We start from the raw sequence: 20,348 nt of genomic DNA, 5'->3' as shown, positions 1-20,348 counted from the left end.
AATGGCTGAAAGGTTTGTTTGAGCTGCGCCCTCTACTGTACAGGCATGAATTTGCATTTCCTTCAGCCTGAGGTTTATTCATTTCACTTAGAACTTACATAGAACTTCAGTTTGTTATTAAAAACAAAGAAGCAAGCCCAGCCCAGGTTAAAAAGTAACTAAGTAACACAATTAGTTACTTTTTTTAGGGAGTAACGCATTATTGTAACACATTACTTTTTAAAAGTAACTTTCCCCAACACTGGTCATGTATACTTGTACAGATAGATTATAACAGCGCATGTAAACATGCTCATTGAATAATCTGGTCTGAGAACAGATGTGCTGCGTCTGCTCTGATTGTTCAGTGTTTATCCTTAAGTGTGTGACCTGGATCAGCAGTTTTTGGCTGTGGAGACGGACACGAGATCAGGAGCAGAAGGGGCCCATCTGCCTGTTTACAAACGCATTTGGTGCCCTGGAGTGTGTGTGTTTGTAAGTTTATGTAAGTGAACGTGCATGTTTGTGAACGAGTTTGGCTGCTAAAATAGCAGCAGCTTGGCTGAGAGAGTGATTTGAATATCTGTAGTTTGGCAAGAGTGTGTTTATATTGTGCATTCTGTGGACTTGTGTATGTTCTGTTTTGCAGTGGGTTAAGGGACTGAATGCATCTGTATGCAGTAGGTGTATCAGTAATGGTAGCAAATTTGGTTGCATTTTAATTTGTGATACACTGGAGCAGAGCAGTATTATTTTAATATTATTTACTATTAAAGTATTATTTTTTTGAATTAGGTTTTATTTGAATATTTTCAGGTTTCATTTTTAATTTTAGTTTCAAGTTTTGTTTTGTGCTTTTGTCATTTTTATTAGCTTTTTTATATATATTTCTATAAAGCTTTAATAATCTAATATTTCAGTTTTATTTTTATTAGGCAATGCTTCTAATTTTCATTTAAGTTTTCTAAGTTTAAGTTTTGCATTTATTTATTTATTTATTTTTTAATTCAGCTTTATTTAATTTACTGAAAATTATTTTAATAGTTTTAGTTACCAATAACAACACTGGAGCAGAGAGCATTCGAATGAGAGACGTTGGCTTTGGTAGGGTCCGTCACTGACTAGAGTTAAGAATAATACTTAATGTAACAAACTTAAGTTTGTTTCAATGACTGTAGCAGCTGTTTTCGGCAAACCTGAATCACAAAACTTAATCGCAGATTTTAAGGGGGACTGACATGAAAGGCAGGGTGACTTTCTTCTTTCTAATGAAAACATTCTGAGATATATTAATAAATATCCTGACGCATCCAAGCTTTATAATGGCAGTGAGCGATTACCAACGAATATGAAGCTGAACAAACTGCATCCATCCACATCCATCCTTCATAAACATACTCCACACGGCTCCGGGGGGTTAATAAAGGCCTTCTGAAGTGAATCGATGCATTTGGGTAAAAAAAAATCCATATTTAACAAGACATGAAGTGAAATATCTAGCATCCACCAGACCGTTCTTCCGTATTCAAGTTATGAAAAAAAACGAACTGGCATCGTATCAGTTAAGCTTTTTCCATAAGTTGAATAGGGAAGGCATAGGACGTAGCGTAAGCATTTTGAACTGCGAGAGGCATTGCTCTTTAAATACGTTAAATATGGAAGGCCGTCTGGTGGAAGCTACATATTTTACTTCATAACTTGTTAAATATGGATATTTTTTTTTTTACACAAATGCATCGCTTCGCTTCAGAAGGCCTTTATTTACTCCCCGGAGCCGCGTGGAGTACACGTTTATGATGGAGGCACTTTCTTCAGCTCATACTCGCTAGTATCGCTCACTGCCATTATAAAGCTCGGATGCATCAGGATATTTATTAATATCTCCAATTGTGTTAATTAGAAAGAAGGAAGTCATATACACCTAGGATGGCTTGAGGGTGAGTAAAGCTTGGGGTAAATTTCATTTGAAAGTGAACTAATCCTTTAAGTGCATCATCTGGGTATTTAAAGTGCACTTTTTATTTTTGGAATTTTCAGTGTGAACGCACTACTCCCTCTATTTATACTACAAAATGGCATAGTGCTCAAGTACGCAAAATGGGACGCATCTAAAAGTATCACGCGACTGTGTCCTGAGTACATTTGATTGGATCGAACTCTGTGTGCATCCGAGGTGATGTTGCGGTTCTGCAGAAGGTGTCGGTGGAATTGGCTGCGTTCTGACCGGTCTGTTTGCCTCGAGCTGTTTAACCACATTTGTGTGAAGCAGGAAAACCTGAGAGGACAATGGTGTGACCGCAGTGAGATGAGGTCCCACTGGGATGCTGTTCAGTTCTTTGACCAGATTCACCTTGACTCACCGCAGTCCAACTTCTGATACTGTACTGATGGAGAAAAAGAACAGGATGATCATAGAGGAGGAATATAAAGGTGAAAAAATGGTCAAGGGGTACAGATGCAGTTAAAAAGAACAGGGGGTTGGGTGCAGATGTCCTGTGGTGTGATTGCGTAATGCTTAAATAAAGATAAAAGCTGTGGAAAATAACACAGGTGAGAGAGAAGGACACTGGGGTTTACTGCTCTTATTTGTAGTAATAAAACCACACACATGCTTACAATCTCACAAACTCAGACCTTACTATTTCTGCAGTATACTGTAGAATGAAGCAAAATAATACACATATATCTGAATTTTGCATGCATAGATCTGGATAACCTACTACATTTGCAAATTTCCAGTACACAGAACACACTTAGCAGATTATGGCATCCCACAATGCAGCACTTTCCATTTCAAGCTTGACAAAATAAAATTAACCACAACCTTAATAATTACCATCTTTTTCTTGTTGACTATTTGATCGGACTGCCAAAGGACATGACTTGTCCTATAAAAGATATGACTTGTGACTCATATTTAATCATAGCGCCTATTTTACAATTTGTTTCGTCGTTTTCGGAGATGCGAGCTCCAGGCTGTCAGCGGCCCTGCAGTCCTCATGTACCCGCTGAGAACAGCTTCATCTCAGCCAGTGTTTCGGGGATTTGCTGTTTGTATGTATGTATGTAAATATATATATATATATATATATATATATATACTGAAATGTTTGCAGCTTTATACTGCATTCTGTTTCACATTCAAAAATATGGGGTCAGTTTTTGGAAAGGAGGACACATTAAATGTGTAATTAATCAATATTCAATGTAAAAAAAAAAAAAAACACTAATAATGTTACAAAAGATTCTATTTGAACTAAATGCTGTTCTTTTGAACTTCATATTCAAAGAATCCTTAAAAAAATGTATCACGGTTTCCACAAAAAAAATTAAGCAGCACAAATGTTGATAATAATAAGAAATGTTCTCTGAGCACCAAAATAAGCAAATTAGAATGATTTCTGCAGGATCATACAAAAATTCAGCTTTGCACAGCAATAAAATGTCTTAAAATATTTTTACTGCATTTATGAAATAGTTTCAGCTAGGGATGTGACGGTAAGAAAATTTTCCCACCGGTTAATCGACATGTGACAACACCAGTAATACCGGTGTCACTGGGGGGCGGGGCCTCTTCTTTTTTTTTTTTTAAACCGCTTATGGGACCGTTCACATATTGCGTCTAAAAACGCGTGGAAAGCGCGGCCACGTCGTTTTCTCCTTGTTTCCAAAGCATTTGCTCTCCCGTGGCGTCTGTCATTGCTATGCAACCATGAACTGCGCTCTCCGTGACGAGGAATGTTTCTGACATTAAAAAATAAAAACCCGCCCTGTACAGCTATGATCAGCTGTTCGGCTGAGCTTTCGATGTTTTGTTACGGAAAGGCCGACTTTCACTTTCAAATTAATGGCAATTGCTTGAATGGTGGGTTAATCTTACTGAAAAACACTCGACAAAACGGACATTTTGGCATAATTTGTGTATGTTATGGTTCGTTAAGAGCAGAAGAGAACTCGATACTGGCGCGCGCGCGTTGTGTGTGTGTCACATAGGCAGGACATTCACAAGACAGCGTGGTCTCTTTTGCCTTGTCGCGCTTGTATGGTTTAAAAGCATTAGCATGAATAAGAGCTTGATCATATAACGCAGAAAACGGATACTACGTTAATTGCATTAAATGCAAATATTTTTAATGCGTTAAAGTGGAAAAAAAAATTAACCTCAGTGCCACGGTGGGCAAGTGATGAAACCGGTGTTGCGACTGAACACCGGTAACACCGACTACCGTAGCAAGCCTAGTTTCAGCCATTGTGAGCATAAGAGACTTTTTTCAAAAACATAAAGAAAAAAAACTTACCAACCACCAAATTTTGAACATTACTGTATTGTTTTCAACATTCTGCAGTGTGTCAAGATTCAGTATGCAGTCAGCTACTATTCCATTCCATACATACCGACACACACTTTCTCTCTCTTTCTCTCTGTCTACACTTTCAGATGAAGGTGATGATAAGTTTAGATATGTCCTCTAGCTTACACTCACAGCAACCTACATGTTCCAGCATACAAACTTTAACTGTAAGCATAAACGTCAGTCAAGTTTATGCTTGAAAAATAAGGGAGAAAATACTTGCCAGTGGGACAAGAAAAATAAACTTAAGTCAAAATTTATTCTCTGAAAACAAGTCTGATTTTCTTACAAAATTTTGTTTACCAAGGATACAGAGATGCATAATTTTAACTGGAAAACAAGAAAAATACAGATAAAGAATATGATTTCTGCAGTATTCAGTCAGCGTTCGGTCACATGTCCTCTCTTTTCAAAGAGAATTGGATCTCAGAGGCTGGTAGGCACAACAAGCCACATTTTCACTCCAGAGTCCATCTGTTTAAAGCTGCATATTTGTTTTTATGAGCACTAGTTCAGAGCAGCAGGAGCTATCACTGCAGAGTCATTAATTAATTTGTTGCCATGAGCAACTAATATCAGGAGTAAACATAAACACCACGCAGAAGTGATGATTGTTTAGTGACATTAGCACCAGCATCAACCAGCTGGGGCCGAAAAGGATCCGCGGGAGACAGAAGGGTAGCTGCGGGTGTGTGCTTATGTGTGTCTTTGCGTGTGTGTTGGCTTGTGCGCGTGCATCAGTATGTATGAAGTGTTGCTGCTGCAGTCATGTGACTATCAAACCATCCATTTCATGTCTCTGAATGAGTCACTAATGATGATTAAATTGAAGCCCAAAGACAAAAACAACAGACATTTATCCCAGTTTATTCAATGCAGCACAAGCAAAGTTTTTGATCCTGTCACACACACACACACACATACATACACATACACAAAACACACACACGCAGAAACATATGCACAGCCCCGAGCAGCAGCAGCTGGTGGTGGTGTGGAGTGAAATCATTATTCAGTGTGACAGTAGCAGATTCATTACCAGCAGTTAAGATGACAGTGGTCAATGACCAAATGCATTAAACAGAAACACTGAGTGGGAGAGACGTTCATTTCTGTCAGTCACAGACTCTTCTTCCTCCTTAATGCATTTCGTTTCGCTCTTTTTTTATATTTGAATAGAATAGAATAGAATAGAATAGAATAGAATAGAATATACTGGCACATGACTAGAACAATCCTAGCTAGGTTCTGTTTGTCATCCTTACTCTGTTTTAATTTTTTTTTTATATTTATTTATAAATGTATTCTTCTTCTTAATTATTATTATTAAAATATGATTTCACTTTTTTAACTTTAGTTAGTGTGTAATGTTGCTGCTTGAGCATAAACAGTATCTGCAAAGTTAAAATGCTGAAAGTTCAATGCAAACAGAGATATTGTCTTTTAAAGAATTGTCTGTTTAAGGACTACAACAAACAGCTGGTAGGAACTACAACGAGCTTCTTCCCGGGTTGGTGACATCACTAACCCTAGAATTTACATAAACCCTGCCCCCGAGAACACGCAACAATGGGGCGAGGCCATGTTACCGCATTAGAGTACGTAACACAAATGCAATGGCATGTCATAAAAGCAAGCTGACAAAATGACAAGTTATAACCGTAATTAAACTAAACTATACCTGTTCTATCTTCATGCAGCATATATTCTCTGGCTCTGTAAGCATCTTACAACAGATGCCACACGAGCGATTTATAGATTATCATGACAGAATATGCTAATCAATGACTTTAAGATAGTTAACTCCACATCAGCTACATAAATTCATCCGTCCTGTTGCATTCAAAATGTTGTCACATCTTTTTGAGTCTCTCCATCATTGTCAGACTCTGTTTTGAACATAAAAGGCTGAACAGTTTGTGACATTTTCAGGGAGTCTGCATAAGGTAATGGTTGGCGCTGCTAAGTGCTAACATGAGCTCCTGAAACTCCGCCCCCTTTTGAGAGCAGCAGCTCATTTGCATTTAAAGGGACACACACAAAAACACAAAAAGTGACAAACTTAACATGCTATAAAAAATTATCTGTAGGGTATTTTGAGCTAAAACTTCACATACACACTCTGGGGACATCAGAGACTTATTTTACATCTTGTAAAAGTGGCATTATACCACCCCTTTAACACTTATTAAATAAGTGTTTAACAAATTTGACTTTTTTTTTACTCTAAATAATGGTTAGAAATCATGAGACTAATACAGTTATTTTATTCTATTGATAGCTGTAGTTTTACAGTTTTCTTCATGTTTTTACATATACTGTAACTACTCTTAGTGTTAACTTTATTGAAGAAAATTATATGTCTTTATACATTAACTTATATTGCTTACTTTATATTTGTGACCCTGGACCACAAAAACAGTCATAAGTGACAATATCTGGCCGAGATACAACTATTTGAAAATCTGGAATCAGAGGGTGCAAAAAAATCAAAATATTGAGAAAATTGCCTTTAAAGTTGTCCAAATGAAGTACTTCGCAATGCATATCCACTCACGAAAATAAATTTTTTATATATTTATGGTAGGAAATTTACAAAATATCTTCATGAAATATGATCTTTACTTAATATCCTAATGATTTTGGCATAAAAGAAAAATCGATAATTTTGACTCATACAATGTATTGTTGGCTATTGCTACAAATATACTTGTGCAACTTATGACTGGTTTTGTGGTCCAGGGTCACATTTTAGGAAGGAGGCCCTGAGCGAAGCGATTCTCGTATTTGGGGTTCTGTGGTAAAATGTAAACAACCTGGTTTTAAACATAAAGCATAGCTCATGTAAGTCTTCTTTAAAACACTTTTTAAACACTATTTTAAGAGGTGCTATATCCATATTTTCTTTAGTTTCTCTTTTATACTTGCATACAGTACGAAACTAAACCTGCAACCTGTAATAGAGAGAGAGATTTGGCGGCAATGAATGAAGTCTTGAAATGTATTCATTATGCTATCTTTCCATGTCATGAGACTAATCTGTCAGACGTCTGCTCTTAACTACTCCATGTGTTTGAGTGACAAATCACCTTCTGAAACCTTCACGATTCAGTGTGTGGATCAGCTAGACTCAGAGAGACAAAAACCCAGACGTGAAACAATTACAGCTGAAAAGAGCACAGGGGAGAGCGAAATTATACGTTTACAGCACACGCACAGAAGCGGTCTCAGGGGAAAATGTGAGTGTCTGTATGAAAGAGGGACAATACTGCAAATATCATATTTAAGATGATCACACAGCTGCGTAACTTTAGCACGGTCATTTGCACACAGCAGCACAAAAAAACACCATCATCATTCATTCATTCTTTCTCTATGCAGTTTTAATGAGCTTTTTATGACAATGAACACAAAGATTCTCTCCATACAAACATTATTCGTTAATGAATACTCTCATATATGATTTCCAAGAGCCTCGATATATCAGCTTATGGGAATTTCAGCAGGAAACAATGATCATTTGCCATGCTGAGAAGAGGGATGGCAATTTGTACACCTGTCATAAGCACTCTATATACAGCATACAATCAGGGTCGGCACTACAGGAGGGCATCCAGAGGCAATGCTCTCTCTGCCATACCAGCCAAAATGTCATATTTGACCAAACTATTATATCTTTCTCATGCATTTTACTATGTTTAATAGCCACGATGTGCGACGACTCTATAAAATGAATACATCAGTTATTTGTGAAAGTATTTGCTTTGAGCAATGGCAAATCCTGGCATATGCTATATACCAGTGGTGTTCTGAAATGAGGAGGCAAAGTCCTGACTGTTTTTTAAATGTATATTTCTTAATATTTTTACATTTATTCCAAAATACTAACTATAAGACCACAGTAACATTTCATATTTCATGTGTATTTTATTTGTGAACAGATGTTCAGGAGTTATTTTTAACTTATTTTCAGATCATCAGTCATCACAGCTCGGTAAACACTACTGGTGTCATGATGGTCACAGACACGGAGATGTACCTTTATTTTCACCAAACAGATTGCTCACTAAAAAACCCTCACAGATCACATTTACCAGTCATTTCAAGTTTGAATGTGATGTGACATAAAACGATGATATCAAGTGGGTGAGTTGTTTTCTTACTTTTTAATTAGTCTTTCCATTAGCACCATTATTTATTCGTTCATACTTGCGGTTTGTACTCGATTTGTGAATCAGAACACACACAAAAATGAGAGGCGGGATTTTTTGTGTAAACAGCGCAATAGCCAATAGCGCGATGGAGGCACTGCCTCCTCTCAATGATCGTTCCCCAGAAGCGTTCTCTGGGGTGACGTGAGGTGCGCATACACGTCTTTCAGATAAATATTCGGGACAGTTTGACAGGACTGAAAATGAATTGTGACCTAGTGGGTATCTTTCTCTGCAGCAACTCCCTGGGCTTTACTTCGCTGCCCCCTCACTTTGGCTGCTATGTGTCTGTACCATAGAAATAGGATAAGTGCTCGTGGAAAAAAAGCCTCTTTACCTGCTAGAAGCCAAAAATGGAATAGAGATGATAAAAGCGGCATATAGTACAGGTCAAGGTTATCACAAAATTGTCCCCTGACAAAAAGGGAATTGAACTTGAAACCTTTATCACTCTGTAGTAACATTCCCACCACTGTATCAGCGAGCAGCCGTGTGACTTCATTGGTAATTCTTTTTTATTTATAGTTTAATTTAAGATGTAAAGTTTTTCTGTATCTTTGATTTTTTTATTAATCTTATCCATATTTAGCCATCAAGACATAAAGTTGTAGTTAGAGCTCATGAACAAATAAAATCAATTAAAATAATAAAATGGGGAAATAAAATAAGAAAATAAATGTGTATATATATATATATATATATATATATATAATTTATTTTGTAATGATTGTTATGTTTATAGGGTTGGAAAAAAAAAATAGTGAATTTGTGAACATGTCTATACATTGAAAGTCAGTCAGGACTTATTTGAACTCCAAAGTTCAGCTTTAAAATATCTTCCTCCACAGAAGAAAGAAAGTCATAGGTGTTTGTAATTACAAGAGGGAGTTAATGATGACAGATTTTTCATTTTTGGGTGAACTATTCCTTTAAGCGCCAACTCTGCATACATCACGGTATATAAAATTTATAGTTTCACAGCTCTGAACTCAGAGTTGATCATCAGAGTAGATAGCATACTCACTTTTTGGAGTGGTATTTTCTGAGGTTTCAAAGGTCAGACATTCTTCTGACTGTCACTTTCCTCCCATGACCTTTCATTAAAGTGGAGAGCTTGACCTAACACCTGTAATCTTTCCTCATACCTTCTGTCGACAGCTTTAAACCAGCCGACAAACACAAACAAAGGCACGGCAAATCAGTATAAAACCCTCAGAAATCCAGACATCTATGACCAGTGACCACTGGATCAACTGAAATCAGCATTGGGTTGAAAGCTTGTGGAAATAACTGTACGGGTAATGGATTTAATGCTCTTTTTACTGGGCGCAGAGTAACAATACCTTCCTTCATTGATGCTCCCATTATATGTCATCAGATCTGATCGCTAATGGTGGAAGTGTGTGTTTATGGAGGGCTGATGGGATGAAATGGCAGCAATTTGACCATCATAGAAACTCTAAACCTCCCAGAACACAAAGCCCTTTGAATGAAGAGAGGCAAAAACCCAAACAAACAAGTGATTTTTTATCTCTCTCTTTACTCATTTGAATTTCGTAAATTCCCTCTATGCCATTCGATGAAATGCACCACAACAAAATTGTGCCGATAAAGACAGGCTGCTATTTATTTATTTATTTTAGAGATGGATATGGGGATATGGATATAGCATCTAGACAGCTCAAGCTTAGAAGTTCACTGTGGGTAGGGAAAAAAGAGAGAGAGATAGACAAAGTGAGAGAGAGAGAGAAAGAAATGATTGGATTGAATACTTAAATTTATATTTTTGTGATTTGCTTTAAAGGATTAGTTCTCTTCTTCTGCCATTATTCAATCAAACCCATATGAGTTTCTTTCTTATATAGAACTGAATTAAGAAGAATTGTACAGATTGATTTTTCCCCCATGCAGTTACAATGAATGGGCACTGGAACTCTGAAGCTTCAACAAGGACACAAAACAACACAAAAGTAGTCTGTGTGCTCTGTTGCAAGTCTTCTGAAGCCATGCTGTATGATTCATACCATTCTGTCCAGTACCACATCTCATAGAAGTGGTGACCTGCTTCTTCATTAATCCTAGAATGCATATATAGGGTCAAACTGACCAGCCATGCTGTGATTTTTGAAATATTTTATCACTGAAAACATTTATTTTTTGGATAATCAATGAATTCTTCAAAAAACTAATTTCTGACCCTCATCAATGTAATTTCTTGGTCATATGATGGGGAAAAAAGTAATTTTTGTATCACTACCCCAAGAATGCATGAAGGGGGTCAAATTGACCGGTATTCTTTTTCCTATGGAATTCTGACTCAACACAGTATTTTGGGATACATTTTTGTCCAATAATAATATTTATTTTCTTAAAACTCTATGGCTTGCTTAAAAACCTGTTGTGACTTTATTTGCTCTGAGCCAGCCCTGTGTCTAAATACACATATCTCCCTACTAGGTGAAAAACAGTATGTGAAATGAGTAGTATGCTTGAATTTACAGCATTCATAAAACAGTAGGCAAAAAAAGGTATCTCAGATGACCTACTACTTCTTCCATGATTCTGAAGTTCACATCCAATGGACACTTTACTATTCACAGACCATGAAAAAGAGGACGTGAATGGCAGGGAAATTACACAAGTCACACTGTAGCCCTCATGACAATGCTAACATGGCAGCGGATGTAGTACATTCAGACTGCATTCATACTACACACATTCATGCTCGATGATATTCATACTATACACATGCATACTTTTGTAGTTCTTTATCAAAAGTAGAACCTACTCAGACAGTATGCAATTTCAGATGCAGAAGATGAGTAGAGAAAGGTGACAGCGAAGGCACAAACAAAGGAAGAGGTGCAAACTCCGCCCAAAAGTTAAGCTTAGAAAGGTGAAAATATATGTGAAATATTCTGTCTCTGACTGAAAAGGTAATTTTCACATGCTCTATGAGAAATGTGGGGAGTGAAGGTTCAGACTTGAATGTACTCTACAGTAGATCTAATTAGAATTAAAAAAAAAGTACAACTGAAAATAATACATTTAATCTTTTGTTATGCACATATACATTTAAAGTGGACAAATACACATTTCATATATTAAAACATTTGTTTCTCATCAATTATTTTAATTATTTCATTAATAGGACCTATTTTTTTTGTTTGTTTTTTTTTGTTTTTTTGGAAGAAAACCACTATACTGTACTACCGTTCAGAAGTTTTGGAGCCATTTTTCTGAAAGAAGTCTATTATGCTCACCTATTTCATCAAAAATACATAAAACAGTAATTGCTTCAATTATTTCAGTTTAAAATAAAACTGTCATGTTTTCACCTTTAGACACCAAAGGTGGGCTATATATCCATTTCAACATACATTCACCACTACTGCTTCAGTTCATGATGTTGAGAACTTCACATCTCCATGTACAACAAAGTAGATCAAGTGCATTAGAAACACAAAAGTCTCCTTGGTGTGACTGAAAGTCGATTTTTACCGATTTTTGTACTGTGCTGCTCCTACACAACCCCTGACAGCAAACGTCATGAGAGAAACAGCTATTCTGAACTCAGTGACCCCCCACGCACACACAGACATATGTTGCCTTACCGATCCGAAACGCTTTGGTTTGACACCCTGCAGCTGTGGGTGATTATCATCATTCACCCTTGCTAATGGATTCAACCTCATTCCTCTTTCTGTCCCTTATCCTCTTCTACCTCATCCTTTGTTCCCTTTAATCAATGCTTCTGATCAGTATCGACAAAGCATGTTCACCTACCAACAGAGCAATAGAAGCAGAGTTGAAGCCGAGAGACAGTCATCCTTGTGCTGGGGCCGAATGGCGAGTCTGGATCTATTCAGTGCTTGCAACAGGGGCGTGAATTCTGAGTGTCATGTTAATTAATGCTTGTGGTAACAACTGAAAGCCCTCATTAGCAGGGTGATTTTCTTCATGGCAACATTAGCGTGCAGAATGCATAGGTCCATAACATAGGGAGCATATCTTAACCAATAAAACTACTACTGCAGGGCTAGAGGCTAATAAGGTACCAATATAGAGAATTATATATAGAGAGAAAGAGAATGAAAATGATATTTCAGGTGTATCTCTCGCAAGCCACTGTGCTGTAAAGCACACTAGAGATTTGTGTTTTTCTTTAAAGGTCATTTAGAATATGCTACTCCACCTAAAGGTCAACACCATCTTATTACCGCAAATAAATAAATAAATCAATAAACAAACATCCATTCGCTTCCCATCTCCCTTCGGTAAATCCGCAATCCCTCAGCAGCCTCCTGTTTTTACATCAGAAACACAAGTGTAAAAGCTCAAAGTAATTTCAAAACAGACTCTGCCCTCATACGGTCAAAATCTCTCTCTCTCTCTAACAGCTTTAAAATGCAGATAAAACCCTGCCTGGATCTGGTCTGGTTGTTCCAGTACTGTGTTCAAGGCCAGATTAACAAATGGACCATGATGCAACTGAATCATCGCTTGGACAATTTATGCAACACAAAATCTGATGTTTTGCTGCAAAACACGCAACATAGGGTTCACAATCATTTGGTCTCATTCACTCATATGCCAAAGGTTAATCCCATAGGAAAGAAAAATCACAAAAGAGATAGCATTAATATCTCAGTTGTTTTCTCCTAGATAGCAATAAGATTAGATGGAGAGCAAATGGAGATCTCCTGCTTCTCAGATATTTTGCTTTCTGAGAAACATGTTTCTCCTCAAGAGTTTCAGAAAAAAGCTTTTATTTCTTTTTAGGGATGTATATCTATACCATATTGGTCATTGGCCAATATTAGATATTTATTTTAGTAGTTGGTATCTGCATATTTGATATTTAATTGTGAAGTTAATTTCCACTAATTTAACATTTACATTAACTTTATGTGAACATTAGATGACAGCAAAGGTAATCTTTAAAAATGTAATAACACTGTTAAAGGCACAATATGTAATATTTTTGGATTAAAATATCCAAAAACCACTAGAACAGTATTATATATTTTGTTGACTTGTGTACTTACATTATTCCAGATGTTTCCAAGAATGTTTAAATCCAGAGAAATAAGCCATTTTAACCAGGACACGGACCTATCAATGATGTCAAACCTGTGTCACCCTCGATTTACGGTTTTATTTTGTAGAAACCATGGAAAAACCAAAGCTTTAATATATTACGCTTTATTAACAACTGTTTGGATACATTTATAGACAAAAAACTAATTAATGTTATATAGCTCAACATGTTTAGTCATATTGTTTGAATCTCGTTTTCTTGATTTTCTGCGAGTACCATGTTTTTACCATGCCTCAGAGAAAAACACCATTTTGTGGCTAACATAGCATAATCAGATGCAGCTTTATTTTTAGTAACAGTAATACAGCATTTTCTCCATCATACAATATGTTTTAAAATTAATTGGATGCCATTCATCAACACAAGCCATCCAGCATTTATTAATATGATATTCTAATATCGATCTAGCTTACTGCAGTGTGCAACAAGTGTTAACAGCCACCGAGTGAACACTCAGAGTAATGTTATAACATCATTTTCAACACGCTCAAATGTATCTAATGTGACAAAACAGCGTTGCGTTACCCCACATACACTTGACCGGAAAAAGCGGAAGCAGCATAATAAAAGTTCCGCTGCTCTCGAGGCGCGTGTCGCGCTCGTCTCTCATTAGCAATTGCTCCAGCGGCCTCGTTCAGCTCCCACAGCACTCGCCCTGCACTGCTTCATACTACAGTAACGTTAATAATCTCATCTATGAACATGATTTCTGCCCGAGTCCCGTCCTGATTCTTATCCACCACCTGTGAGGTGAAGACGACAACTCCAAAGATTCCAAGCTCAATCTCAACGTCATCAAGCTACGCCTTTGTTTTAAACAGGTGACCTCTAGCGGCGAAAATTTACATATTGTGCCTTTAAATGTAATCTTTAGCAAATACCAAAATGAATATCTATGTTCATTCATGTTTATTATTTATTTATTTAGACAAAAATATATTAACATTTTTATATCTGCCATTTATGGGTTATCAGCCATAACATCTAAATAATTATCAGCCAGAGTTTTAGTATCAGTGCATCTCTAGAAAGTTTAGGAGAAACATCAAAGACAAAGTTGATGTTTACATAAAACATAACTTGAAGTCTCCTAAACTAAGAAAGAGAAACATCCAAGCAATACAAAATTCTTTCACTCTCTCTTTCCTTTTGCATTCTTTTGCTTTATTTTCAACTCAGCCTGCTGTCTTGCCAAGACAAAACACAGAGCCATGAAATTCAACAGTAGAGCAGCTAAATTAAATGTTACTGATGTAAACAATACAGAGGAGGAGGAAAACACTTCAGACAGATGACAAGGTACAGAAGAAACAGTTAACCATTCGCACACAATATATGTTTGATATTTCTGTTTAACTAGTTCTCCTAGCTCACATGCTGAGTATCACGCATGTGTTCGTAGGGCAATGGGTCTGTGTTTTACATGGTAACATGATGTCTTAGTCTCACCAGAGAAGCTGAACTGCAGTGCTGCGTTTCACTCTGGCGGAGTGAGGTGGAGACCCCGTTAACATGCACTTCAGTCTGAACGAATCAATGAATAAAAGAAGCACCAGGTGTGTAAAACACACCACTGCATTGGTCAAGAGCACAGATAGGAAGCCTTAGAATCAACAGGTGTGTCATGATGTGATACGAACCTGAACCTACTGTCACAATCAACTGTGGGATGTAAAAATGATCCCTTATACCTGGTTTGAACTGAATGGGAAACACTCCCACACACATGCAGTGAGATCACATGATGTCAGCAGGGTTGGAAATGTCTTTGTGGTTTACATTGTTCAGCACATGTACCTGAGAACATTAGTCACAGTGACACACACTTCTACCGTGTGTTTTATTGATGAGAAGAGTCTCTCTCGCTCTCATGTCAGGTCAAGTCTCAGATGCGGGTGGAGACTGGATCTCTGGTGCGAATGTAGTAATGAGTAATGAGATCTGCGCTACTCTGAAATCCATGTAAAACTAGACTACAACATTGAGACAACAATAAGGATGATATATAAGGTTATAGTTCAACATAATACCCACAATGACCTGTTAAGAGGTTTGGCCATCCACATATACACAGATTACTCTCAAAGGAAAGCGTAAATAAGTAAGTCCATGTCTATCTCTTTGTAATTCTACCTCAGAATAACCTGAACACCGACACAACCGTATTCAACAAGGACCAAACCATTTGGCAATGTAACATTCATGAGTTACTGTTCACAATAAATGAAGTCCTTAATCTTGTTGTTTTGGGGTCACAGGGCTCGAGGGCAGGTGCTTCAGCCAATGATCAGCCATCTAGACAGGACGTCAAAGACCGTTTTGACTTCAGCTCTAGTTTCAAAGCCACAGTGACACAACAGCTACATACAGTAGTAGCTGTAGCAGCCGATGTATAGCCGATTACTCAAGCTATACACCATATAATCGCTCAAACTAATTGTATAAATAAATCCTACACACCATTGTGTCAAATGTCTACATGTATCAGTCATGAACACACAAATAAATGGCCTGTGATTTATGAGGGGTAGGGTTGAAATGAATGGTGCTATACAGCTCTGCAGCTGCTGTCTGCTGTTAATGTGTTGGAGAAACGCTGAAGGATGCTCCTCTGCTTGCTTCACACAAGCTTAAATATTAATTGGTGCATAATAGGGATGAATAAAGTCTAGCCTGGGGCAATGAGTTAAATCCAAACCTACCGCTGCTTCAGGCAGGCATGACTGCAGTCAGCAACCATGGTCATTAGGGTTAGATGCTAATAGCAGTTAACTCAGAAAAGAAGGAAAATCCACAAGCTGCAGGGAAACACTTCTCTTTTGATGAGGTGAAATGTTATATTGTAAACAGTTGTGTTCATTTAAGTTGCTAGTTGGTTTATAAGACCTTGTACATAGGCCTACTTAAAGGGGTAGTTCACCCAAAAATTAAATTCTGTTCTCATTTACTAACCCTCATGTTGTTCCAAACCTGTATGATTTACTTTATTCTGTGAAACACAAAAGAAGATATTGTGTAGAACTGTTTTTGTTCATATAATGAAAGTCAGCGGGGTCCAAAACAAACAAACAAAAAAGCTTCAAAATATCTCCTTTTGTGTTACGCACTCGTACAGATTTGGATTTTTATTTTCTTCTGTCAGAAAAATTTTTTACCTTTAGGGATACAACAGTTCTTAAAGGGATAACTTTGTACCTTCTCTACCTCTAAAAGGTACATATCAGTAGTTTTATGTACCTTTAAGGTACTAATATGAATCTTTTAGGGGTAAATAAAGTACAATATTGAAACTTTAAGGGTGCCTCCGCTGTGGCAAGCTCCTGTACCCCTATAGGTACAATTTCTGCATATTTTTTTCTGAGAGCGTTAGGTGAACTACCCGTTTAAGACTTACCCTCTGATATGTATTGGGGGTGTGGCTTGATGTGCGTTCAGGGTTAAAAAGTGTAAAAATATACAGAGAGAAAGTCATTCCGAGACAATATGACTCACCCCAGCGTTGTCATGGTTACAATGGTGTACCAGAAGGAGGCCGGGATGCTGGTGAACTTGCTGGACGAGGAGCCTTTCTCAGCGTAGAACATGACTGTGGCAAAGATGATGATGGCCATGGTGAGGGAGAAGAGGAGGAAGCCAAGCTCGGACGCGCAGCTCTTCAGCGTGTAGCCAAGGATACGAAGACCCTGGGAGTGGCGGGAGAATTTAAAGATCCGGAAGACGCGGAACACCCGTAGCGTGACGAAGGCTCCGCTCACGTCCTCGTTGTTGGTCATGACGAGCCCAATGTAATACGGTAGGATGGCCACTACGTCGATAATGCTCATCACGCTTCTCATGAAGCGGTACCTGCTCGGTGCTGCAAACAGTCGCATCAGATACTCCACCGTGAAGATCATTACGCAAGCTGTGTCCATGCAGAAAAATGCTTCTGTGTAGCGCTCCCCGCAAGGGATGTCTCTCTGATTCGGTGTGGAGCCACAAGGAACCGTCTCAACCACGTTGGTGATGACGGATATGGCGATGAAGAATCCGGTTACATAGTAGAAAACCAGCGCCATGGTGCTAGTGTGCGGGTTCTCGAAAGCCCTCCACATGGTCTCGCGGAAAGTCATGTTGGGAAGTTTACTGTCTTTGTTGTCCTCAAGGTCATCCAAAAGACGCTCCGTGTTCTCCCTCTTGCGGTCCTTGTATTCTTCGTAACAGCAGTCGCTGATGATCTCGGGAATGATTCCAAAGAACGCCAGCTCCTCATCGTAGGCAGTGATGCACTCATAGCGTGGGTAGTGCAGCTTTCCTGTGCGGTAAAAGTTAAGAATACTTCTGAACGAATCCGGATCTCGGTCAAAGAAATACTCCCTAGTCTCCTCATTGAAGAAGAACTCTTTTTCGGAGCTCCCTAGCAGCGTATCAGGGTAACGGTCTAGCGTGTTCCGCCAGGTTTGGAAGCGTCGGCCGCTGACATTGAGGATAATAAGCTCATCCTGTCGCTTGTTCTTATTGGTTGGTGCGACAGGCATGGGCAGGTTGGCCACGGGCATCCATCCTATGGCCGCCGCCCGAGCGAAGGGGAGCCAGGCTGCCACTCCAGCAGCCATGGGGACTCCGGCTGGGGTCGAGGGGACCAGATCAAACACCTTCACAACCAGCTTGACATTAGATTAGACCCCATCTACATAGAGAGACAGGGAGATGGGAATATAGAAGAGAGTGAGAGGTTGGCAAATGTGGGAGGACAGGAAGTGGAGAGAGTTCCAGTGGGAGAGAGTGAGACAGATGTGAAATGGGAGTGAAAAGACGGCAAGAGCGAACAGGATGCCAGCAGAATTGAGAGGTAAAAGGGAAGCAATCACGTAGAGTACAGTCAAAAGGAGTACATAAAAAAAAAAAAAAGGAAAACAAAACACAAGGAGAGATAGAGAAGACAGTTGCAATGGAAAAGAAGAAAAAAACACAAATGGTAGACTGTATTAGACCTCAAACCTTAAGCCTACAAAAACAAAACAAAAAACTAGTTAATAGTAAAATTTTTACCAGGCATTATTTATAGGCAATGCTTTGCACAAATATATTCTTACTATACCAATGCTCTTATATTACAGTTTAAGTTTGCTTTTACAGTGACAGCAAATATATAACATTATACAGCACATACATCATGACAACTCGTAAAGAAAGCTGATTGCAAAACTATTCATTCTCAGTAAGATAGACGCCAAAGGGTAAGGCACGATTTGTGCTCGAGACACAGAACCCTTCAGCAACTGCAGTTTGAAACAGATGCGAACCTGTTGAGCTTAATGCAAAACAATAAAACGCCACGAAATATCGGTCGCTAAACACTGACAGTGCTGTAGTTCTTACTTTACGAGCATCAAGATTTGCACTGTTAACACTTCAACCGCGGTTATCCACAGCTGCGCCCAAATAAAATTCGTTAAATATGAACAAGACTGATTAATATCATTGATGATAATAATTATAATAATAACAACGATAATTAATGGTTCAAAACACAGCAAACTCGTTTTCAACAGTTGAGTTTTTTGTTACTTACCCATTAAAAATATTTTAACTTTTCATTCATTCAGCTACATTTATGACATTTTCTCCTGACATCACTTAGAAAGTGTTCGCCGAAAAATCCGCACATTAATGAGGAAAAACACAAAACAAGAACCCAACTGAAAAAATAAAATAATAAATGAATAACCGGCGTGTTTGGAGTCGCAAAAATAATACTTTAGTTTTTATTCGCGTCCCTTTGTCACATCCTGCGCTGTTTTATGATCCATTTGCTCGGACGGACAGAAATGCCGCACCGACAGCTCGCGCGCACGAAGTGACTCCCGCAGGATGCTCGGCTGATGGATAGAGGTGGTAGTCTTTTCCCAACCTCTCTCTCTCTCGTTCTCTTTCTCTCTCTCTCCTCTACATAGACCAGCACACTCCCTTTCTCCCTCCCCGAGGTCTCTCCGCTGCCAGGTCTCGCGCTCTCTAGTTTGGCTCTGCGCGCGCGATCGGTGTTCGTGGAGCAGAGAGAGCACGAAACGCACAGAGGCAGTATATGCTCGCTTTCGCGCCAGTCACACTGTTTGACAGCGGGGTGATTTCACCTTACTTTATAGTGGGCTTATCCTGGTTGCCGCAGCTTTGTTACCTGAACCGATATAGAAATGGGGACAAGGTAATTGATTTGCAAAGTCATTCGCGAACGCAGTAGCCATACGCATTTAAAGATGACATTCAAAACGTCCTGTACGTCATCTCAGTCTCACATTGATTCGTCATGCTAAATTTAAGTAAGGCTTAAACCAAAAGTATTCACGCAAATATAGTAGCCTATCAGAAGTTAAACTATGGCACACCAGGATTAAAAAGTGTTTTGTTTTTTCATAGATCACAAAATTTAACTGTTTTAATATTTTGTGTGATGCAAGACACTGATGCAACAATTCCTAAAATGCTGTGTGTGTGTGTGTGTGTGTGTATACACAGGTTTGGCTATATTTTACTGGTCCTCACTAGTTAAAAAGGCTTTTAAATTGGTTAAAACATGTTTTTATTTGAATCTAGTGTTCGTTGCACGTTTCTGTGATGGGTAGGTTTAGGGGTAGGGGTTGGGTTACAGATTGTATCATTAACCTGATATAAAATCAATGGACGTCTATGCAATGTCCTCTCTAATATATAGTGAAACAAATGTGT

General features: G+C 38.3%; 1 protein-coding gene across 3 annotated transcripts in view; it reads right to left on the bottom strand.

Annotated features, from left to right (window-relative positions):
• The window catches only part of kcnd3 (potassium voltage-gated channel, Shal-related subfamily, member 3), a 115,233-nt gene extending 95,494 nt beyond the window's left edge, over positions 1-19,739 (bottom strand). For 2 of the 3 annotated variants that reach the window (XM_051904123.1, XM_051904125.1), the window contains exons 1-2: positions 19,198-19,739; positions 17,136-18,312 (exon numbers count right to left, since the gene is read on the bottom strand). In XM_051904123.1, coding sequence (XP_051760083.1) covers positions 17,136-18,238 — 1,103 coding nt within the window. In that variant the 5' untranslated portion in view covers positions 18,239-18,312; positions 19,198-19,739. The remainder of the gene's footprint in view (positions 1-17,135; positions 18,313-19,197) is intronic. The other variant, XM_051904122.1, reaches the window with a different exon arrangement.
• Between the last annotated feature and the right edge of the window lie 609 nt (positions 19,740-20,348).

The sequence above is a fragment of the Ctenopharyngodon idella genome, chromosome 8, assembly GCF_019924925.1.
Source record: "Ctenopharyngodon idella isolate HZGC_01 chromosome 8, HZGC01, whole genome shotgun sequence".
Lineage (NCBI taxonomy): Eukaryota > Metazoa > Chordata > Actinopteri > Cypriniformes > Xenocyprididae > Ctenopharyngodon > Ctenopharyngodon idella.
The sequence above is the reverse complement of the archived record's forward strand: the minus strand, read 5'-3'. Positions and strand labels throughout refer to the sequence as shown.